This window comes from Myxocyprinus asiaticus, chromosome 28, assembly GCF_019703515.2.
Source record: "Myxocyprinus asiaticus isolate MX2 ecotype Aquarium Trade chromosome 28, UBuf_Myxa_2, whole genome shotgun sequence".
Taxonomy (NCBI): Eukaryota; Metazoa; Chordata; class Actinopteri; order Cypriniformes; family Catostomidae; genus Myxocyprinus; species Myxocyprinus asiaticus.
The window spans coordinates 6,540,586-6,565,933 of NC_059371.1; the positions used below are offsets into that span (position 1 = coordinate 6,540,586).

General features: G+C 41.7%; 1 protein-coding gene across 1 annotated transcript; it reads right to left on the minus strand.

Moving 5' to 3' along the window:
• epm2a (EPM2A glucan phosphatase, laforin) lies at nt 1-24,853 on the minus strand. The gene is made up of 4 exons (XM_051659866.1): nt 24,258-24,853; nt 16,104-16,278; nt 832-1,076; nt 1-580 (listed from the first exon to the last, which is right to left on the minus strand). Exons 1-4 carry the CDS (start codon nt 24,622-24,624, stop codon nt 297-299), a joined length of 1,071 nt encoding a protein of 356 aa, XP_051515826.1. The 5' UTR covers nt 24,625-24,853; the 3' UTR covers nt 1-296.
• Nucleotides 24,854-25,348: the final 495 nt, after the last annotated feature.

Genomic DNA, 25,348 nt, shown 5'->3' on the forward strand with positions numbered 1-25,348 from the left:
TCAAATTTTTGTGTAATTTAATGATTTCTTATACAAAAAAACTACAGACAAATATGCATTACAATGTCACTCTTCATACCAGCCCACGTAAAAATATTATCCATTCCGTTTATGAGTATATTTTGCCAAAAAACTCGTCGTTCAAGCCACAGCAATCTCCCATTCATTCCAATGGGAAGTTCTGCAGAGCTTGTCAGAGTGAGCAACCAACCAAAGGGGGCAGAGCTTCGCGAAGGGTCAACTGCATTTAATTTAGATCTCAATTTTGTCCTCAAAACCAGTAGAGGGTATTGTTCTCATGTCTCTGGGTAGCAGACAGAAGGACGGAGTCTTCCAAATTTCATGTGAAAGTCATCTTGAGCCCGCACAAGTGCTTCTTCATCTATATAGACTGCCGCCCTCCTGGCGGTGAGGTAGTATTGCACCTTCCTGAGACTCCAGCCTAATACGTACATCAGGAGACCGCAAACCACCGCAGTGGAACGGCCCACACCTGCGTTACAATGAACATAAACTGTGTGATGATTCTCCAGAAGCCCATAGAGCAGGTATACTGCCTGGGGCAGCATCCGTGTACGACCTGCAGTGAGAGACATACAACTATTACAATAACCATAATTTGCCATGCAAGTTATACGTACGTTAACTTGGCATTCTAAACAAGGAAATAACATAGACTTCTATTGTTCTTTTATAAAGCTAATTATAAAACAACAGACTAACCCAAACCCTATCCTTGCACTACACTACCCTAATTCTAAAGGATGGTTTTGACAAATTTACCTCACTCGTAGGGACAGTGTCAAATTATAAGTAAGTAAACCCACACACCCTCTGTGCTCATGTCTGGGGTGGGGATCCAGATGTAAGCCAGGTCACAGTCTCTGTAGAGGTGCATCATGGTCTCTGGGGTCATGGGCTGGCTGGGGTCGCGCCGGCAGCCGTGTGAGTTGTTTACGACATCCCATTCTGTCTGAAAGTTCATCACTGTCGTAATGCCCAGTTCGTGTTTCAGCTTCAGGGTCACATGTTCGACCTGACGAGGGCAGCTGCCCAACCAGACTTGTGGCAGAACCCTGAGGAGAAGAGAGAGAGAAAGCTTAGCTGAAGGAACAAGGGTGTGTGTGTGTGTTTGTGTGTCTGCAGTTAAAACTCAGTTGTGTGTGTAACATCCTGGCTACTTTCATAACCTCCGTTCCCTGATGGAGGGAACGAGATGTTGTGTCGATGTAGTGACACTAGGGGTCAATCTTGGGAGCCCCAAACACCTCTGATTTTGAAAAAAGGCCAATGGGATGGCGAGTGGAATTTGCATGGCACTCCCCCCGGGCATACAGGTATAAAAAGAGCTGGCTCGCAACCACTCATTCAGGTTTTGTGCTGAGGAGCCGAGACAAGGTCCTGGCCATTTCAGCGGGTAGTTCAGTATTGTGGCAAAAGGGACACAACGTCTCGTTCCCTCCATCGGGGAATGGAGGTTACAAAAGTAACCAGGACGTTCCCTATATGTCACTCACTCGACATTGTGTCAATATAGTGACACTAGGGGTCCCTTTACGAAACGCCACAATAAGCTGAACTGTGTTACGTGGACTGGCGGTGCGAGACGGGCAGACCGCTGTGTGCCTCGTAGCCAGCGCACCAGGCCGTCACCTAACCTCCCCCAATGCTCTTATGAGCATCGAACGGTCCTTTGGGAACAAGTCAATTTGCCTAACAAATAGGGACAGGATAGCCCAGCCGTGGCCTCTTTTCCTCTTTTTTTCTCCCCAGAAAGAGTGGAATTTTGTTTACCGGCTGGGGGCCATAAGTGTCTACATCGGGAGGGTGTCACTCCCAAGGGGAAGACACCGCGGAGACCACACCCCACCCAAAAGGGGGGGGGGGGTTATTTTGAGTGGAATATGTCACATGGTCTTACCGAGTCTTGTCGGAAGTATGTCATGTGAAGCAGTCCCATGGTAGGTCCAACCCAATGGGGGAGGAGTTCTACAAACAAGGTGACCGGGGGCAGAGGAACCTCAGTTTAACACAGGTTTACCAACAGGGAAACGATTTAGCGGAAGATATATCACATGGGGTCACCTATGGGGAACCGCATGTGGAGCGCCTACTCCAGTACAAGGTTTAGTTAGCACGTGTACTGGGCCGGCAGCGAGTTTCTCCGCAAACTCGTCTGCCACAGGGCTAAGGAGGGAGTCAAAAGCACACGTCTTCACCTCATGGGAGGGGAAAGGCGCGATGCGCAAGCGGTATACCCGGCCAGCTGTCCCGGAACTTACCTGCTCGTACCTGACAATACACGGGACGAGACCGGCTCAACCCGGAGATTATAGAACCTTGCAAAGGTGTTGGGTGTTGCCCAGCCGGCTGCTCTGCAGATGTCTGCCAAAGAGGCGCCATTGTTCAGGGCCTAGGAGGCTGCCACACTCCTAGTAGAGTGGGCTCGTAGCCACACAGGGGGCAGCACATCCTAAGCATGATATGCCATCACGATGGCATCAATGACGCAATGGGCGATCCTCTGTTTGGAGACAGCACTCCCTTTCTGCTGTCCGCCAAAGCAGACAAAGAGCTGCTCGGAACTGCTAAAGCTCTGCGTGCGATCCAAATAGATGCGTAAAGCACACACCAGACACAGCAATGCCAAGGCTGGGTCTGCCTCCTCCCGGGGCAGCGCTTGCAGGTTCATCACCTGATCCCTAAATGGGGTTGTGGGAACCTTGGGCACATAGCCCGGTCGGGGTCTCAGGATCACGTAAGAGTATCCCGGACTGAAGGCAAGTTTTGCTGACAGAGAACACCTACACATCCCATACCCTCTTGATGGAAGTGAGCGCAGTCAGGAGGACAGTCTTCAAAGAGAGTGCCTTTAGCTCAACTGACTCCAGGGGCTCGAAGGGAGCTCCCCGTAGACCCCGAAGGACTACAGAGAGGCCCCACGAGGGGATGAGGCACGGTCTGGAGGGATTCAACCTCCTAGTGCCTCTCAGGAACCTGATAATCATGTTGTGCTTCCCAAAATACTTACCATCTACTGCACTGTGATGTGCCAAAATGGCGGCTACATACACCTTCAAGGTGGAGGGGGACAGCCGCCCCTCCAGCCTCTCCTGCTGGAAGGAAAGCACCGATCCGACTGTGCATCTCTGGGGGTCTTCGCATCAGGAAGAACACCACTTAGCAAACAGACGTCACTTCAAGGCATACAGGCGCCTCGTAGAGGAAGCGTGTCTACCACTGCCGTCCTCCCTGACCTTGAACAGGGTCTGTGCAAGTAGGCTCACTGGGGGAAACGTGTATTTGCATAGTCCCGGGGACCAGCTGTGTGCCAGCACGTCTATACCGAGGGGTGCCTCGGTCAGGGCGTACCAAAGCGGGCAGTGGGAGGATTCCCGGGTAGCAAACAGGTCTACCTGTGCTCGACTGAATCGACTCCAAATCAGTTGGGCCACCTGGGGGTGGAGTCTCCACTCTCCCCTAAGCGTAACCTGTCGTGACGGCACGTCCGCTGCGGTGTTGAGGTCGCCCAGGATATGAGTGGCTTGCAAAGACTTGAGGCACTGCTGACTCCAGAGGAGGAGACGGCGGGCGAGTTGTGATATGCAACAGGAGCATAGGCCGCCTTGGAGGTAGATGTACGCTACCGTTGCCATGTTGTCTGTCCGGAGCAACACATGCTTGCCCTGGATCAACGGCCGTAGCCTCCGCAGGGCAAGCAGTACTGCCAACAACTCAAGGCAGTTGATGTGCCAATGCAACCACGGGCCAGTCCAAGAGCCGGCGGCTGCGTGCCTGTTGCATATGGCACCCAAGCCCATCTTGGAGGCATCCGTCGTAACCACGACGTGCCTGGAGACCTGCTCTAGGGGAACCCCTGCCCGTAGATATGCTAGGTTGGTCCAAGGGCTGAAGAGGCGGCGACAGATCAGTGTGACGACCACGCAACGTGTCCCGTGGCATCATGCCCATCTCGGGACTCGAGTCTGAAGCCAGTGCTGAAGTGGTCACATATGCATCAACCCGAGCGGTGTGGCCACTGCTGAGGATGCCATATGCCCCAGGAGCCTCTGAAAAAGTTTCAGTGGAACAGCTGTCCTCCATCTGAACGCCTTCAGACAGTTCAGCAACGACTGTGCGCGCTCGTTTGTGAGGCGTGCAGACATCGAGACTGAGTCCAACTCCAAGCTGAGAAAAGAGATGCCCTGAACCGGGGAGAGCTTGCTCCAGCCGGCTAAGGTGCGTGAGCACCAGGTCCCTGTGCGCACATAACACATCCCAAGAGTGAGCTAGGATTATCCAGTCGTTGAGATAGTTGAGGATGCGGATGCCCACTTCCCTTAGCAGGGCAAAGTAGAAGGGTAGCGATCTCCGCACGCAAGGTAGCGGTGTTCTTGCCTTTCACTGAGGTGGAACGGACACCGCTGAACCTGGCCGGGCGCCTGGCAAACTGAATCGCGTAGCCGAGTCGGACGGTCCGGGTCAGCCATCGCAATGGGTAGGGAAGCGGAAGCCACACGTCCAAGCTCAGGGCGAGGGGGGCCAAGGGGACATACGTACGTACTGGTGGGTGGGGTCTTGTGGCGGGGCAGAGCCTGAGGTGCCACATCGAAAGGGCTCATGCCCCGTGGCCGTGCTGAGTCCAGGGACATTGAAGCACTTACCTGGTTCCTGATACCCACCATATGATCAGCCGGTTAGGGTGGAGGAGGAATATTGTCCCCACAGTCTGTCAGAACCAACCTGGTGTGGGTGTGTTTGTGCCACAGCTGGGCGGGTGGGGGAGCCGCCCCTGGAGCACCATACCTGCCATAAAGGGCATGCGGCGAATCAACAAAAAGGCAAAGGATTCTTCTCCCGGACCTCCACCGGGGGATGGAGTGGTCTGCTTACCATCTCTAGGCCTGCAGCAGGTCTCCATGTGCCTGGGTCGCCTGTCTCAGGGGCGCTTCGAAGCCTTCCTCGGGTTCTTGCCAGCTGGCCGTGAGATGGGTGGGGTCTGCTTCCTGCAGTGGCTCCACGCCGGGGGTGGGCCGCAGCGGAGCCAGTGTTGTTGCAGCAGGTTGACACCCTTGGCGACGAGCAGACGAGGTGCGAGGTCTTGAACCGCACCGATGCAGGATGTGCTGAATAGCCTCCATCTGCTGTTTCACCGCCGAGAACTGCTGGGCGAAGTCCTCGAAGGTGTTGCCGAACAGACTGACCTGGAAGACAGGGACATCAAGGAACCGTACCTTGTCAGCTTCCCACATCTCGACCAAGTTGAGCCATAGGTGGCGCTCCTGGACCACCAGGGTGGACATCGCCTGCCCGAGAGTCCGTGCCGTGACCTTTGTCGCCCAGAGAGCAAGGTCGGTCGCCTAGCGCAGCTCCTGCATCAATCCCGGGTCAGAACTACCCTCATGCAGTTCTCTTAGCACCTTGGCTTGGTGCAATTGCAGGGAGAGCCATGGCATGCAGGGCAGAGGCGGCCTGTCCAGCGGCACCGCAGGCCGTAGTCGCCAGAGACGACGTAACCCTACAGGCGCTGGACGGGGTCTCGGGTGGCCCCGCCAGGTGGCGGCGTTTTGCGGGCACAGGTACACCGCAACCGCCTTATCCACCTGGGGAATTGCCGAGTATCCCCTGGCAGCTCCACCATCAAGGGTAGTGAGAGCAGTGGAGCTCAGAGACCGGGTCTGGGCAGTGAAAGGTGGGCTCCTCATGCACCTCCGGGAAGAAAGGGACCAGGGCGGGGCTCGGCCATGAGCGGCGCTCCGGGCCCAGGAACCAATTGTCAGGCTGCGAGGGTTCGGGGGGGTGGAGGGTTCCACTCCAGCCCGACACACGCAGCCGCCCGGGCAAGCATGGCTGCCAGCTGCGCATCAGGCTGTGACTGGGCAACCGCACCCGAAGGTAGGAGCCCAGTCGAGTCCTCAGCATCAGACTGGACAGCCCACTCTCCGATGCTGCAATTGAGAGCTCATCCACTTCGCGAGCGCCGAAATGAGATCGCAAACTCGCCCTGAGACGAGCCGGCGGTCTCATCCCAGTGGGGCAAATGAGCGTACTGGGGAATGGGAGGTCTGTGGGGAGTTACCCGGCGGAGAGATAACGACCGCAACCAGGAAATACACATAAACAGAGAGGCATCTTTAAAAAAAAACGCTCTCCGTTAATGCCACACTTTTTCAGAAGGGAAAATATACTCTTTCAGTAGGAAGAATATACTCTTAGCTGCTGAAGCGCCCAGGGGCATTCTCTGCACTTCACCAGTGCAAGAGGGGGAGAAGCCGCTGTAATGCACCATAAATCCAACAGCTTTTCGAGGTGAATGGATTGGCAGAGTAATTCAGCTCGCCGAACACAACCGGTCGGCTCCGAAGAGAAAATCTGAATGCGTGGTTGCGAGCCAGCTCCTTTTATACCCGTATGTCCGGGGGGAGTGGCATGCAAATTCCACTCGCCAATTCCCACTAGCCTTTTTTCAAAATCAGAGGTGTGTTCGTCTCCCAAGAGTGACCCCTAGTGTCGCTACATCGACACAACGTCGAGTGAGTGACAGATAGGGAACTCAGTGTAGAGCTTAATTGGTAAATTATGTATTACTGTATTATACATTATACTATAGTCACTATTATTGCTTATGGATGATAAAAACTTACATTGAAGGAGGGATTCAAGCCATATCTAATGACAAGAATAAAGACATGGGCCAGTACATTCTAAAAAACGCTGGGTTATTTTTTTTACCCAATAGTTGGGTTACTCATATTGGGTCAATTTGTAGAGTTATTTTTTAATACAACCCATTCAGTTGGGTTACATTCAGGTTTTGCATCAGTGACAGTTTGAACTGTAATGGTCCAGTTTTTACTGACAGAAGCTGCAGCTTGATTGTGAAAGGTGAGTCATTTAGTTTTATAATGTATATCATTCGTGAAAAGTTATTAATTATGCATAAATTCATTATATATGCTAAAATAAGTTAGAATGCCACTAAGTTTTATTCAGTAATTGTGAGACGAATACTGATGTAGCATCTGAGATGACTATCCCTGCTAGCTAACATCAACATAACTAACATTAATAAAAATAAATAAATATTTAATGAAAGATTAGTGTAATTATGGAGGTGTACAGAGATGTTTTATATAAAGTTATTAGTGATGCTCTGAGAAAACAAATACCTAAGTTAGTACTAGCTCTAAAATCAGCCTCTAGCATTAACTGTGGCTAGCTAATTCCTGTGTTTGTCTCAGGACTTCAAAATAAAAGTCCTCCTAACAGGGTTTGTACGGTCATGGAAATCCTGGAAAAGTCAAGGAAATTGTGTTTTCCAGGCCTGGAAATGTCATGGAAAAACAAGTTAACTGAAAGTTTTGGAAAAGTCATGGAATTTTCTGAAAAAAATATTTTCAGCAATACACCTATGCTAAGAATTAGCAGAGCACAGAGCAACATGAATAAGCACTAATCAGAGCCCGCAGCATAGCCAGTCGTCGAGATAGTTGAGGATGCGGATGCCCACTTCCCTTAGCAGGGCAAAGTAGAAGGGTAGCGATCTCCAGCGTAAACCGAGTAGTTCGTGAATAGGTGTAGTGCCATGAATTTACACTTCAATAATGCTAGAGAAGTTCGCTCACAAAGTTCATATGGATAGTGTATAAGTAAAGGAATTAGTAAATTTCACATTAACATTATTTTTTGAATATATTAAGTCTTTGAATGTTTCTATGTAATATCTCACCATGTTAATTAAGCTTAGGCCTATTTATGGTGATGTTTGCTTGTGAGTCTGAGCAGTGTCATTTTTTGATGAGCAATCATTCAAAGTCTCGGTATCACCTGCTTTCTCCTGTTTTTAACGGAAATCATGAGAGAAGACATGCGCTGATTGTCACTGATGTCCCTTGATCTGTCTCCCGGCCTCTTCTGTCAAGTGTCGCGTCCGTGTACCGCAGTGTTACTCATTGCGTGGCTCGCGAGCCTCCTGCGGCTCGCCAAACTTTAATTTGTGGCTTGCATGGCAGTAAATAATACAGTGATATGACCTAACGTGAAAATAAGCAGGGCAGCCAGAAATCTGCCCCAATGGCTCTCAATGAGAGCGTGCTGCAGTTCCATTTTTCAACACAGATTTACATTGGATATTTGTGGGGTGCTGTAGAGCTGGGGGGGCTCCGAGACCAGCTGCCCCACTTAGTATCATGAATACATGCCTGTACACGCCGAGCATTTCATGCTTGTTAGCTTGTGTTATAAACGGACTGAAAATGGATCAATTTGTTATTGAACAAAGTTGCCCACCCAAAGGAGAGCAACTAAGCAATGTGACAGTGACAAACGAAGGAACTAAAGATTCGGGGCATGCAACAACCGCAAGGAAAAGGAAAAGAAAAACAGAGCAGCTTTCTTCCTCTCTTTCTGGACAACAAAGGCTCATACACAGGACAACTTCTACAGCTGAACGTTTAACTGAGGCATCTTTTGAGATCGCATGGATTTTGGCTCGGGGGAAAAAAAAACCCTTCTCAGAAATTGTGAAAGATTGCTTTTTGGCCTCAGCAGAAATATTGTTTACAGAGTGACAACAAGGACGCAATTGTAAAGCAAATTAAAGGATTACAATTATCCGATTCCACCATAATGAGGTGGATTGAAACCATCGGCAAAGGTGTGAGTGACCAGCTCTGTGCAGATGTGACAGCAGCACCGTGTTTCAGCATCGCGATGGATGAAAGCACCGATGTCACAGATGTTGCTCAGTTGTGTGTTTGGGTGAGGTCCCCCAAAGAAAATTCTTTATGAGAAGAAATGCTGTGCTTACTTCCACTTGTTGGCCAAATGAGAGGTGAGGACATTCTGAATGCACTTCTGGCATTTTTTATGAAAAAAATCTCAGTTGGTCAGGTCTAGCAAGCGTGTGCACGGATGGCGCCCCTAGCATGTGAGGAAAGGAGAAGGGGCTTGTTGGGCTCATGAAAAAAAGAGAAGAAATACCCAACTTTTTCAGTTTCCACTGCATCATACATCAGGTAGTCATACTGGTATCAAAACGGAGAAATAATACATTCCAAAACGTGATGCAAACAGTTGTTCATGTGGTAAACTTCATTGTCTCCAGAGCGCTGAACCACAGACAGTTCCGACAGTTCACTGAGGACTCTGACACAGAGTATGGTGATTTACTGATGCACAGTGAAGTGAGATGGTTGTCCCATGGAAAAGTGCTTGAACGGTTTCTGAGCCTCCTCCCAGAGATTTGTACTTTCCTGGACAGCAAAGGAAAACAGGAGCCAGAGCTGAACTTTTGATACTTTGCAGTAAAAGTGGCTCTCCTATTGACTTTGTCCTATCAGTGTGGCTCTCATGAAAAAAAAATAGTGAAGACCACTGCCATATGCCATTGCCTGAACCTTGGACTTAGGATAGACCTCACCGAAATTACCGACCGGTTGAACTGCGATGCACCTCACTGATCTCTGCCTGCATCACCTCTGTCTAATGATGGACTACTCTCTTGAAATGGAATACCGTAACAATGCTGGAAACAGGCAGACGAAGAGACGATGGTGAAGTGATGAACCCAAGTGCAGTTTATTTCCAAACGTGAGATCCAAAAACCCTGACTACTAATGTGAACAAAACATAAACATGAACAACTAGACATGACATGACATGACTATAGACTTGATATAAACAAAACTTGACTTGACTTGACAACAAAGTTACATACACAATACCTGACACTAGACAATGGCAAACATGAGGGCTAAAATACAAGGACATGGGTAATAGGTAAACAAGACAACCAATCACAAGACTAAACTATAAACAAGATAACAAGACTAAATTAACTTAAACCAATGAAAAGACAAGACTAATAACAAAGTAATCAAACAATGAACCAATGAAAACAAGACACATGAACGGGATGAAATGTGAATTTCTGCAGTTAATCCAGGATGGACTTCAAAGACATTAGTCATTAATCTTACAGTTCTTACAAAATCTTTGTTTAAACACTGACCCTTAACACTTACTTAGTTTCAGAATTTTAAACCATGACTTGCACTATACATAAGTAATATTAGCATTATATTCATGATGTTAGCCAGAGGGGAACTGGTCCCCACAGTGAGTCTGGTTTCTACCAAGGTTATTTTTCTCCATTAACCAACATCTTATGGAGTTTTGTGTTCCTTGTCACAGTTGCCTTCAGCTTGCTCTCTGGGTTTTTAAATACAATTATTTAATTGTATTGTAATTGTATAATTTGTTTTTTATTATTATTTAATATTTAATTACATATTTTTAAACATAATTCACAATCGTTTTTATCAAACTACGCAATGATGACTCTAAGACTTTATAGATATTACAGTTTCATTTTCTGTTAATGCATGATTTTCTGTAAAGCTGCTTTGAAACGATGTGTATAGTGAAAGGCACTATACAAATAAAAACTACTTGACTTTTTCCACTTTGGTGCAGTGGCGATAGCGTGAGAGGTAAATATTGGAGCGAATGTGGCGCGTTATGGAGGATGATCGCATAGTTTTTAGAACTGGTTTTTCAGCTGGTTTTACTCTGTTGACAAACAGCAAAGACACGGACCATGTCACAAAAAAGAAAGTAAAGAGAAAAAAGTGCAAGGTTTACCATCATTTGCTGAGGGCTATTTTTTGCCACCAGACACGAACATGCATAAAGGGAAAAGTTCCCAGACTTGCTAAAAAGGATATTTATTGACAGTGTTCTAGAATTATTATATGAAAATAGTATTTGAGGATTTATTGATATATTTCAAGTTAAAATGAGCTAGTAATCTACTTCCCTGACGAAAAAGTTGTGTAGAAAAATAAATGTAGGCGACAATACTAGTTAAACCATCATAATAATATCATGAAGATACACTAAACGAGTTGCCATGTACTAAACCCATTTTACCAGCATGGTTGAGAAAGTTGAGTATGGTTAGCTAACCATGCCGAGAATTCTGGGACGAGAACAGTTTTCTAACATGCCGTGCTGAACCATGCTCTAGTGGAAATGTTACCGTAACCGTTCCGTACTGTGCACAGAACCGTTCGGCCCTATGGTGGAAAAGCGACTTTTGTCTATGTCTGTGTGTATTAATTACTAAGTCTAATTCATGTCAAATGGAGAGTGTAAAATAAATTTGGGCGGCTGAAAGAACAAAGTCAACAGGAACAATACAAGGACCGTGTGTCTCCAGAATCAAGTAGAACTTGTAAGATCTTTGACCACTAATTAAACAGAAGCTGCACCTCAAAACTCTGTTCAATTATAAATGCACTACAAGTACATACTTATAATACAGTGCTCAAATACACACCCACACAAACACACTTTTCAACGAAGGAGTATATTGCTCACACCTTTTATTATATACAGTGGCCCCAAAATGTATTTGGACACTTAAGTCACACTTACAAATATATGAATGCCATTGCATTATATGACAAAATATTAAAGCAAATGGCATATTAAAGAAATTTAGTGCAAACACACTTTGTAAGTAAAACATTTCACAAAAAAGGTTGTTGGGTTTTAAATTATATCAGATAGATAGATGGACAGACAGACGGATGGATTTAGACACAGCAGCTCTGCCATCTTGGAGGTCTACCAGTCTGCAACAGAATCGATTTACCCTCTTTAACACTTTAAATCTGTCATTACCATAATGGATTCCCTCACACCAGACCCAATGACCAGATCTCTACATGACTCTTCTCTCTCTCCTCTTCTCCCTTTAGAACAAGGTTAGAGGTCAAACAAAACAAGCACTTGGAACTCTATGCCAAAGAAGCCCAACAATTCACAGCCATTCAGCTAATTACAGAGCTCTGTTAAAGCCAAACACACAATTAAAAATAGAGAGAGGAGAATACCCAATCAAATGCTTCTGGGTAATTGGATGTTGTATTTGTTGAATCTGTGGATTTGAGACTTGTACATTTTTAAATGGCAAATGCTTTGACTTAAATGGAATCTGTGCAGTAAATGACTCTTTAATCTGTTGGTAATTGAGACATTTCGCGATTAATGAGTTCTCCACTTTGATGGAGCTCATTTATGTGTGTTTGTAACCTCCCAGTATTATGAAGAAACTTTTCTTCACATTTAGGATTTAAAAGTAATAACAAGCATGAAAAACTTCAAAAAGGAAATACAAGTGGTGTTAAAGGTGCACTCCGTAATTTTTTTGAAGTATGTTGAAGTAACTTACATTGGCTTTAGAGTGACACCTAGTGGCCTGGATGCTGCATCATTCAAACACAGAAGTTTTCATTTACCAATGCCGTTGTAGAAATTGACTATGCACAGTAAGCCAGAATTAATTTAATCCATGAATTAAAGTGTCCAATAACAGGGGAGTTACTGAGATTAAGCAAGAAGTATTCAGCTGGTCATGTGATCCTAACATGGCGGACCCCATGAAGGCACCCCTGCACCATGTAGAATAAAAGAGCTTTTATAAGGTTACTGATATGACTGAACTCTTCATCTCACGAGTGGTCATGATTTTATACAAATGTTTCAATATCACTATTTGTTTCTTTAGAAGTAAAACTTTTTAAATGAGGAAACAAATTACTGAGTATACATTTAACCTGTGCAAAACTCACTACCTTAATGCTAGGGTGTTGTGGGGTTCCAGGGCATTTCTGTGCATTTGCAAAGTCTTTTGAGCAGTGTTGGGAAAGTCACTCAAAAAATCATCCACTATAAATTACTAATTACTTCTCTAAAAAAATGTAATCCACTTACGCATTATTTCAATTAATATGTAATTAGTATAAATAATGCATTATAATTCAAATATTTATAAATATCATATGTAAGGCCTATAATAAATATATAATACGGATTGAAATTCAGTTTGAAATGAATTGAATTATTGTGGCAGATGAGAAAAGCACTGATTAGACAATACAAAAAAGTGGCTTAAGAACTCAAAATAGCGTTTGTTTTGATCCTCATATCTAGACAACAGATGACGGCAAATTGTTTTGCATTGAGTTTGTCAATGTGTCCAGTTCTCACAGTACATGTTCTTGGATTCCATTTGCGCTATTTTTAATTGTCGCTCTACGTACATGTGTGTGCCTCAGACTGATGCGTTTAGAGCGTCTCATTGGTAATCAGCGTCATAAATGGTGCATTTTTAGGATGCAGTGAAGTTAAAAGTAGTGGAAACTTTGAAAATCATGTCTCAAGATTCCTGTATTCTGTTGTGCTTCTTCAGTGATCGGTTCTCATTCCAGTTTGTTGAGGCGCGCTGCCACCTATTGACGCGGTTGGTAAAAACACATGTACTTCAAATGCTCTTATGGTAGAAAAATCTGTACTTTTATTGCAGAATTTACGTAGGCATCAAGGGGGCATGTTTGATTGGGTTAATTTTTTTTAACGCATTATTTTTATATAATTAATCACACTAAATTAACATGTTAAATCAACAGCCCTAGTCTGTTGTATACTATTCATTCATTAATGTTAGCGACTGTCTATCTGTGGATAATTTTGATACCTGCAACACTTTACTATGCACTAATTATCCGTTTTTAATACAAGTGTGATAATGAAGCATCATTTTGTGGGCATGTGAGGAGTTGCGTTTGACAGTGCACTAGAGTTTGTTAAAACAATAATGTTATGATCGGACAGTTTATTTAAACTGGTTGCATAAAGTAATTAGTAAAGGCAAAATATTCTGAATTGGGAACGCTACCGTTTCAATGTTTTCATCTGTTTGCGTTTAAGCATATGTGTTTTGGTATGCGTGTATTTAACCAGCGGCAATTACGTATAAATTATGTATATAAGTTGCTTCAGACTGTAAGTCGAAGGACCTTTCAGATGATGGGAAAAAAAAAACATGCCTGAAAATACAGCAACTGCTTTTAGTAAAGTCAAAAATACAATTTAACCCTTCAATGTATGGGTGTTTTGCCAAACATTATACCTCAGGTCTTTAGCAACTTGGCACGTATATCAATCACAAATGGATCTACAAAATGGCGAGAAATTTTCATAGCATTTTCAAGACAATTACAAAATAACAGAAGAGTGTACATTCTGTTATATTTTGATGTTTTATTTTTCATTAAAGAGATCACGCAACAAAAGATAGAGCAGAATTAAGTACTTCCACGCTGTAATTTTATGAGAAACTGATGTCAAACACATATTGAGCTACACATAACACATAAGATACAAATAAGCTACACATTTGTATTTTCTCAGGCACTTGAGTCTAAATAGACCAACTTTTTTCAGTACTACACCCAAATGGCAATAGTCATATCATACTGTTCATGTGTTACACTTGCTTTAGTTTACTTCCATGTTGTTTCTTCATCAAATAGCAATGCCAAATATAAATCAAGTCAATCAATGAAAAAACAGAGCCACAGTATTTAGAGTATTTATACATGCATTTGTGATACTGATAATCTGAAATTACAGTTTGATAATTACATTAGGTCATTTCATGATTCCTGTCTTTCCGCCTCCAAATTTAAGACCTCTTTAAATACAAATTAAGACTTTTGTTGTATCATTTAAGATATTTAAGAGTTTTTAAGACCTTACATTTTGGAAAATTGAACTGAAGATATTTTAAGACTTTTTAAGGATCCGCATGAACCCTGAATTTGTCAACTAATGCAAATAATTTTGAGACAGCAAGATGCTTTGAGTAACAAATTAAGATGATGCTTACTCAAAATAACTACTTCAGGAAAAAGTCAACCATTTCCTGTTAATTTCAAACACATTAAGCATTTTATCACGTCTGAAGTATTCTATAAACAAACTAATCTCTATTATGATTGGATGAGTCAATGTGAGCCCACTTTGAACATTTTTCATAAAAAATCTATTCCCCCCACTTTTAAGGTGTTTAATAGGGGCCTTTAGCCCCTGCAACAAGGGGTCTTTTTACACAAATACCATCCTTACACTTATTGGACAGTTATTGAAAAATGTTTGATTTAATGAACTGAAAATAATAAATATGTATTTTGTCTCAAAATAAATGTGTTCATTTCAGAGATTTTCATTAGCTACATAAATTTACAACATTTAAAAAAACATTAAAAATCAGATCAAACTGCTTCAAAATCAACATTTACACACTACATGCAAAGATCACATGGAACAGGATACACCAGCTTGCCCGTATCTCTCGCCCACTTGCGGGTGAAATCTTCATTCTCCGTACAGTAAATCCGCTCCTGTGTTTATTATGCTCGGGACATATTGTGCACTGCTTCACACAATCAGTTTCTGTGTGAGGATGTGTAGTTGAGTCGAGCGAAATGCCTCCGAAAATGTATGTGTCAATGTTAGCCACAGAAAGTGGAGGAAAAAACATTAGTGCAGTTTTGCCCATTAAACTAAAGTGCCTGGGTTTGTTCCTGACAGGCAGCAGATGCCCTAACCCCGCTCCACCCTTATCCGAGCCTGTAAGGCTGAGTAGCCTGTTAGGAGCAACTTGGGACATCTTTCTCCTATTGCGTGAGATTTCAGGAAGTCACTGTATGCATTCATTTTATGGAAAAGAGCAGCGAAGAAATTCTGCAAAATGCCTCCATTTGTGTTACTCGGAAGAAAGAAAGTCTTACAGTTTTGGAACGACATGAGGGTAAGTAAATGATAATGGTGTTTTCATTTTAGGGTAAACTATCCTATTAACTCCAGGATGATCCAGGGAGACTTACATGTAAAAGATGTTATGTAGTGCAGGTGTTTCTACCAGTCTGACTAAATTTTACAGTCTACAAAGAAAAAGAAAGAAAAACACTAGGGAAAGATGTTTCCAAGGCAAGTCAAAATGTCCAATGCCACTGTGACCCTGAACCTTACCCTGTATATTAAGAAAGGACATCACCCCACACAACTAGAGAACTGAGCAAAAATATTGTAGAGCAGGTGTGTGATGTCCTGAGCTCTGTACAATCAAGAGTCATTGACCCTGTAGAGCCAATAAAAGCTTAGCACAACTCTGCCCTGAGAATGCAGAGAGCCAGAACATACTGAATCACACACACACACGAGCAATGAGAGAGACATTCAGTCACACATACTGAGAGAAGTGCATGGCCTGCTGTCCCGCCACACTGAAGTAGAAGTTAGTAGTGTATTTCATCTCATCTGTATGGCCAGTTTCCTCGATCCAGTGACCAATCGGATGGCAGTATACTCCGTCCACCATGTTACTGTCATCATACACGCAATGACGGTCATGATGCGGGCCATTGCCTAGTGACAGACACACACCACAAACACAACACATAAAAATCAAACAATCAATTAGAATCAAATTTGTGGACTAATGATAATTAAATGGAGAAATATTTCCAAAATCTAGTTAAATGCATGTGCCAAGTTCTTAGAAATATAATATTTGTATCATGTTGGTTTCATACATGCATTTGTGAAACATTTATACCGTTTTCAACAAAAGATTTGATTGACACAGAAAATGTCAAGTGCTGTAACCATCAAGTAAAAAGTAATACAATATTTGCACTTTACCTCGAACACATTTGCAGAGTCATTTTTTAATTATTTTCAAAACAATATATTTGTTCAAGGTAAAAAAATAAAAAGGTCACATTTTCAAATATTTTTACGATTATGTTAAATTACTGAATGTTTTTTTTTCTTCTTCGAGAATTGATTTTTGACTTAACCCTCACTTGAAAAGTTTGTGTACATACAGTAAATGTCCCTTTGTCCCTTTTGTTGTGCTTTTATTTCTGAAGTAGAAGGTCAGAGGCCAATTAAATTACGATGTTATCCAGACTGTAGCGGTCACATGTTTCTGACCTCCGACAGTTCATTTTTAATGACTCAGAGTTCCTGTCATTAATTCAGCCACAGCTACAACACTTCCTGTAATAGCTTTGCAATTCTGCATAATTTTAATGGTCAAGTCGTACGCTCCATTCATATGATAATAAACAGCATTCAAATGAGTCCTTGTGTTGATAAAATTATAGCAGACCTGAATGCACCAGGAGAGACACTTCCTCGGACTTTACATGCTGTTCAGATGAAGGGTTCAAGGTTTGGCTGGTCAGCACGGTCAACTTGTGGTTGATGCTGTAACTACATCATAATTGGGGGAAAAGCATCTTTCTCCATTGACAGCAATTTAAAAGTAGCTGTGTGTTTTGACAGAATAAACATTTTTGCAAACAACATATAAATTGTAAATATTACATTGTATTACAGTAGATGTTTTGCCTGTGAGCAATTGTTTTTGAACGGCTTATAAAACCATGAAATTTACTTTTTTACCATCTTCTGCCTTTGATGTCAAAGCCAGACTGATCTCACATTGAAATCGGAAAGAGTAGGTTGAATTTTCTTTAACTAAATTCATTCTGTTCTTACCGAAAAGCGAAACACTGCTCCCAGTGGCCAAAGCTGTAAGTGTTTTTGAGTGCAAGGCACATGTGAGCTCCATTTTTTGGGTGTAATGTCCACGCAGGGCCGCCAAAAGCGAGTCATTTTCAGCTGTACAGGCTGTAATATAGTGAAGAGGAATGCATATTTTATAATCTATAGACTTTGGCCCGTTGTGTTGCGGGTGTACGACGTCACTCTTTTTAAGCACCTGAAGCTTCTATCTACACCTAATAATTAATAATTTAATAATTTTCTTTATTTATCACACATTATACATTTGCACATATACAGTGAAATTCTTCTTTTTCACATATCCCAGCTAGGCTGGGGTCACAGTGCAGGGTCAGCCATGATATGGCACCCCTGGAGCAGATAGGGTCAAGGGCCTTGCTCAAGGGCCCAACAGTGGCATCTTGGCAGTGCTGGGGCTTGAACCCCTGACCTTCTGATCAGTAATGCAGAGCCTCAACTGCTGAGCTACCACTGCCCCCAAACTAAAAAACTACCACCTGCTGATGTAGCTCCAATTGTAGCAAGTAAACACATCAGCTTGTACAATTGATGCATTGTCTCATTCAGCCCCATTTCTTGAAAAAAGATTAAGAAGTCAAAAAGCCGGGGGGCCTGGGTAGCTCAGCAAGTAAAGAAGCTGACTACCACACCTGAAGTCACAAGTTCAAATCCAGGGCATGCTGAGTGACTCCAGTCAGGCTTCCTAAGCAACCAACTGGCCCAGTTACTAGGGTGGGTAGAGTCACACTGGGTTAACCTCCTCATGGTCACTATAATGTGGTTCTCGCTCTCGGTGGGGTACATGGTGAGTTGTGCATGGATGCCGCGGAGAATAGCGTGAAGCCTCCATGCACGCTAGGTCTCCGCGGTAACGCGCTCAACAAGCCACGTGATAAGATGCGCAGACTGACTGTCTCAGACACGGAGGCAACTGAGATTCATCCTCTGCCACCCGGATTGAGGCGAGTCACTACGCCACCACGAGGATTGGGAATTCCAAAATTGGGAAGAAGTCAAAAAGCCTTCCCCTGTTACCTTTTAAGTCATTATCAGAGTACAGGACTTGAAGTTCAGATCTCAGTCTGTCTGCATCAAAAAAATGGCCATAAATATTCATACATTTTTGGAATGCATCATCAAGAAAGACTAGATTCATTTAATCAAACTTGCTTGGGCCAAGGAGTTCAAGAAAAAGTGTACTTTCCAAATTTGAAAAACTCAATTAGGTTGTCTAAAATGGCCATGTGTAGACTTCGGTAATGCTGCTTGGGATCCTGTAGCTGTGATAGATGGCAACACTTTCTCCTAGGCATATTTTCAGGTTCCACTTTGAGGCTTGCTGCCTTTGCATACATAGCTTTGGAAGCCTCATCAGACATTTTCTCTTATGCAAAAGTCAGAAGGCTCTCAACCGACTGTGCCAGTTTAAGGTAGCAACAAGTATTATTTGGTTAAAACTCAATATAACTCTTCTAAAATGCTTATTTGACCTAACTTCACTTACAGCTGTAAACAGCTTTCCTTTATATCATTCACTAGAGTTGTGTGGAGTGGGGGTTGATGAAGCACGGTGGGGGTGATGTCACAATACGAAGCTGCCTGAAGAATGCATCAGAGCTCTTTCCCTCAGAAAAATCAAGGAATTGACGGTTTGTCAACAGAAACTTCCCTCACCCTTAAAGTCGGCATGAAACGGAAGTTGCGACCGACATCACTTCCGTATTGTGACGTATATCCGAGTGAAACAGCTTATCTGACAAGAAACAAATGTAGGGCGGGGACTTGAGTTTATCCATTGGTTGTTGATTGGATTGTGAAAATATGGGCATTGCATAGAGGAACGAAGGCAGATCTGAATGCGAGTTTGCAGTGGACACGCGCACACACACACACACACACACCTACAACAGTGCTGCTAGAGTCAGAGCCGGTTATCAGTGAAATTGAGGATCTCAACACATTTATGATCAAAATGACAACATAAATGCACGAGCACTTCGCAGTCTTTGATTACGAAGAGACTGTAGCCGTTGAAAAACGAATGAGTAAACGATAACCATATTTGAATCACAAAACGTGTTTAGAGCCTCTTGTCCAATGAACATCGATCTTTTGCTCCACTGAACTCAATACGTACCTGCCTTAGATTCTGCGAAAGTGTAGTATGCTATTGCACACATTTGTTAACTCAAATTTTGAACTGGGACTATAATTATCTGAATTATTGAGAGATTATATGCAATTTGATAAACATGTCATTGCACAATTTTAATTAAATTTTAATGGAAGCCATGCTTCTCGTGTAGTTCTAAAGCAATCGCCACTCTATTATGCACTTACAAATTATAAAGTTTAAATTTAAATCACATAGGGCGAATACTGGTAAAGTGGAACACTTACTCTGCATCATCTATCATTATGTGTATTTTATTCCATCTATCACTATGTGCATTTTATTCCATTACAAAAAAAAAAAAAATCTATAATTTCATCCTAAAATAATATGTAATGTTATTAATGTAGCCACTTGAAATTTTATATAGAGAAACACACCAATGACAAATAATCAGAAAGTGTACCACTGTACCTGTATTCACCTTCTACATATACATTCTGCAGCATTCTGGTAGCATCTAAATAAGTTTGAAGGTCTTGAGTTCAGAGATCTTTAAGATTCTTAAAGGGATAGTTCACTCAAAAAATGAAAATTCTGTCATGAAACACAAAAGGAAAAATGTTGGAAAATGTTCAAGCTGCCTTTTTCCATACAATGGCTGGGGCTGTCAAGCTCCAAACATTATGAAAAACACCATTAAACATCTAAGAAGTGGTCTATACAGATGCCTGGCAACTGTAAAAAGCCTACAGTTACTTCACTTCTTACCTGTGGTAAAATCAACAACAACGACAACAACAACAAAAAACTGGTCATATGGCATTTCCTCTTTTCACTTCTAGGTCATAAACTGGAAAAAACTATCAACAAGCATAATTTTAATAAACAAAACTTATTCTGGCACAATTAAAATCTCTGTTGCTGTCAAATGAGAGAGTGTGAATAGGCAGGAAGATAGCAGCAAACAATGGCTCAATCAAACCTCAGCCGACAGCAGGCATGAGCACTGGAGCAGATCACTGATTTGTCACACAAGGGCATATTCATTCAAATGAGAAATATGACAGAATGAGAAAAGTGCCATTAAGTCATGTAGAGAAGACAGTCTCAGGTTGTCTGACAAAACAGGTCATAAACAAACTGATGAGAAAAGAGGGAGTCAGACGACATTTGAACTTTTCTCATTAACAATATCTCATCAATTCAAAAGCTCAAAGTTTATTGGTCTCATGCTAAACAAGCGAATGTCAATGAGGTGGATTTTTTCTACAAGCCTGCTATGTGTAGTACTAAACAAGAAGAAGCTAAGACAATGAAAACAGACACAGAATTCAACATATAAAGAATACAGACCAAATACAAAATAATCAGCATACTGAGTAGTATATTATATTGTAAATACAGTAAAATGAATAAACAATGTGACAAAAACACAGTAACGCAAAATTAATACATATTAACAATTTATGCCCTCTGTCCTGTACATAAATAATGCATTATAAAATGTTCCTTCCATTCAAGCTTGACGTCAACAGTGCAGAATTTTAAGCACAGCAAAATTTTACTCAATTGGCAGCTCCATATAGATTATATATGAACAGAAAACATATGGCAGCACTTTATGTTTTAAGTCTGTGAATGGCCAATTTATAAAATCAAAACAAAGTCAGATTTGCATTCCTGGAAATACCAGTGCTGGCAAGAAAAAGCAAGATTTGGGTCTGACATATTGTTAGTTGGACCCTTTCTGAATTCAGATATTTAATTTGTGAGTTATGTTGTAAATTTAAGTGTCAGATTTCAGATAAAGAATACTGTGCCATCTCTGACAAAACACTTCAGAGGTCAAGTAATATGGTGTAATGTTATTGGTGTAATTATTATATATATATATATATATAGTTGAAGTCAGAAATGTACATACACTTAGATTGAAGTCATTAAAACTCATTTTTCTAAGCACTCCACAGATTTTATATTGGCAAACTATAGTTTTGGCAAGTTGTTTAGGACATCTGCTTTGTGCATGACATGAGTAATTTTTCCAAGAATTGTTTACAGACAGATTGTTTCACTTTAAATTGACTATGTCATAATTACAGTGGGTCACAAGTTTACATACAATAAGTTAACTGTGCCTTTAAGCAGCGTTGACAATTCCAGAAAATGATGTCAAGCTTTTAGGCAATTAGCCAATTAGTTTCTGATAGGTTAATTGGCTAATTGGAGTCAATTGGAGGTGTACCTGTGGATGTATTTTAAGGCCTACCTTCAAACTCAGTGCCTCTTCGTTTGAAACCATGGGAAAATCTAAATAAATCAGCCAAGACCTAAGAACAAAATTGTGGACCTCCACAAGTCTGGTTCATCCTTAGGAGCAATTTCCAAACGCCTGAAGGTACCACGTTCATCTGTACAAACAATAGTACGCAAGTATAAACACCACGGGACCACACAGCCATCATACCGCTCAGGAAGGAGATGCATTCTGTCTCCTATAGATGAACGTAGTTTGGTGCAAAAAGTGCAAATCAATCCCAGAACAACAGCAAAGAACCTTGTGAAGATGCTGGAGGAAAGAGGTAGACAAGTATCTATATCCACAGTAAAACGAGTCCTATATCGACATAACCTGAAATGCTGCTCAGGAAGGAAGAAGCCAATGATCCAAAACCACCATAAAAAAGCCAGACTACAGTTTGCAAGTGCACATGGGGACAAAGATCTTACTTTTTGGAGAATTTTTTTGGCCATAAAGACCATCGTTATGTTTGGAGGAAAAAGGGTGAGGCTTGCAAGCAGAAGAACACCATCCCAGCCGTGAAGCATGGAGGTGGCGTGGGGGTGGCAGCATCACATTGTGGGGGTGCTTTGCTGCAGAAGGGACTGGTGCACTTCACAAAATAGATGGCATCATGAGGAAGGAAAATGGTGTGGATATATTGAAGCAACATCTCAAAACATCAGCCATGAAGTTAAAGCTCGGTCGCAAATGGGTCTTCCAAATGGACAATGACCCCAAGCATCCCTCCAAAGTTGTGGCAAAATGGCTTAAGGACAACAAAATCAAGGTATTGGAGTGGCCATAACAAAGCCCTGACCTCAATCCCATAGAAATTTGTGGGCAGAACTGAAAAAGCGTGTGCAAGCAGGAGGCCTACAAACCTGACTCAGTTACACCAGTTCTGTCTGGAGGAATGGGCCAAAATTCCAGCGACTTATTGTGAGAAGCTTGTGGAAGGCTACCCAAAACATTTGACCCAAGTTAAACAATTTAAAGGCAATGCTACCAAATACTAACAAAGTCTATGTAATCTTCTGACCCACTGGGAATGTGATGAAAGAAATAAAAGCTGAAATATGTAATTCTCTCTACTATTATTCTGACATTTCACATTCTTAAAATAAAGTCATGATCTTAACTGACCTAAGACTGGGAATGTTTTCTATGATTATATTTCAGGAATCATGAAAAACTGAGTTTAAATGTATTTAGCTAAGATGTATGTAAACTTCTGACTTCAACTGTATATATGTATGTGTATATATATATTTATATACAGTACTGTGCAAAAGTGTTAGGCACTTAAGATGTTTCACAAAAGCATTTGTCTTAAGATGGTTATTTATATCTTCAGCTTTAGTGTGTCAATAGGAAATATAAATGTTAGACTCCCAAACATTACTTTTGCAAATAGAAAATATTAGAATAGAAGAACAGGGAGCCCTGCAACAGATGTCATGGCCCCCACAAAGTCCCCCACTGAACATTGTGTCAGTCTGAGATTACATAAAGAGACAGAAGCAATTGAGACAGCCTAAATAGATAGAAGAACTGTGGCGAATTCTCCAAGAAACTTGGACATCCTATCTGCCAACAACCAAGAAAATCTGTGTCCAGGTGAACATAGGAGAATTGGTGCTGTTTTGAAGGCAAAGGTGGTCACACTGAATATTGGTTTAGCTTTTTTTATGTTTACTGGACTTTGTATGATGTTAAGTGATAAATGAAAACAATTTATGTCATTATTTTTGAAGACATCCTCACTATGCAACATTTTTCACAAGTGCCTAAAACTTTTGCACAGTACTGTGTGTGTGTGTGTGTGTGTGTGTGTGTGTGTGTATATATATATATATATATATATATATATATATATATAATGTATGTATGTATACACACTATTAATGTATTGAATTTATCTATTTATTTGTTGATGTAACTGTTTGCATTGTTATGTGTTAACAATAAAAAACAATTCAAATGAAAAAGACAAATTAAAATCAATGTAGCAGAATGAGGGATCCAGCTGACATAAAATAATAATAACAATAATTAATTTTATATTTTCAACCTGCTATTGGGGCATTTTCCAAAAATCTCAACCAGTTTTCAATGAACTTTTCCAGAGAATTAATGGTGGAAATGTCCAGTAGCTTTTTTTTTAAGACAAGATTTTAAAGTGCCTATACAGATAATTACTTTTAAAATTAGCCTGAGAAATACTAGTAGTAGCTACAACGTGTAAACAAGTTAAAAAAAAAAAAAAAAAAAAAAAAAAACACTAGTCTCCAGCGTTTCTGAAAATCACAGCCTGCTTCTGATACAACACCACCATCCAGTGATGAAAATAATTTATTACAATCACATTGTAGGTATTTAATTTCACACATGTGACGCACATATTTCACATACCTTCCCAAATGTAGTTTCCTGCGACCTTCTTTATAAATTTGAACCACAGTTTCTCTGTGTACGGTTCGGACAGATGCACGTCTCCGATCCACAGACTCGGCTCACTGGCGGACAGAACCGAGCGGTTGGACTTCATCGGAACGGCTAGGTTCGGGTCCCAGTGTCCCATCTCCGACCGAGAGCCCAACACAAACACCTCGATATCTGAACACTCAGGGGTCAAGATGACACCAAACCTGAACACAACCATTTCCTGTAAATTCAGACTACATACAAATGTCCTGTAACGTCTGCGTGTCTTCAACCTCTGACATTCAACCTCTGACATGGGCGCTAAAAATACACGCAGTCCTTTGGACAAATACATCGACTGTCTGAGATAGGGCAACTGCGTACAGCTGAGAGTTATGTTTGTATGTGTTTCTAATGTTTAACACATGTCCATATACAGCGTTATATAGTGTTAGGAAATAAAATAGGGACCGTTAAACCCCGCCATTTTTACACAGGTTTGATAGTGGCCATTCTATCCGCTTATTTAATTTCTACCAGAGACTTTGTTTCTGTGGTCCATCTGTGAAGAAATTTGAAACGGAACATAAGAGGACACTGCCGTTTAGTGGCTGGGAAGAATAATGAATAATTAATAAATGGATTTGACAGCAATGTTTCTTACGTCAAAGTTTATGACAGAATAGGTGATTGTAAAAATAATCTAATCAAATGCACTGCACAGGAATTTAGATTTAAGTATTTCAGTTTCATCACAGAATTCAATTAAATTGAATTACGTAGTCTTTAAGAAGAATCATTTAATAACACTTGAATACATTTAAGTTTTATAAATGTAACTTGTAAAAGAGTATACAATTTATTTGGGAATTTTATAATGAAAATGAAATAGGTAAATCTTACAAATAAAATAACATTTTTCTTCTCAATATTCTTGTATAATTTTAAGGCTATGCAGTTTTATGACATTTTAAGACTAAATGGAATTTTTGTACTCTATTGTACTATTTGTAAATGCATGTCACACTGGACCATCATTCAGGTGAACTGCGAAAGACAAAAGCTTGAAGATTAAAAAT

What these genes read in the sequence shown, in the direction of transcription:
- epm2a (XM_051659866.1), bottom strand. Translation starts at nt 24,624, where the DNA reads ATGTATTTGTCCAAAGGACTGCGTGTATTTTTAGCGCCCATGTCAGAG. An exon ending in CAGGCCATGCACTTCTCTCA is followed by an intron (nt 1,077 to 16,103) that starts GTATGTGTGACT and finishes TCTTCTCCTCAG; the next exon opens with GGTTCTGCCACAAGTCTGGT. An exon ending in CCCAGACATGAGCACAGAGG is followed by an intron (nt 581 to 831) that starts GTGTGTGGGTTT and finishes CTCTCACTGCAG; the next exon opens with GTCGTACACGGATGCTGCCC.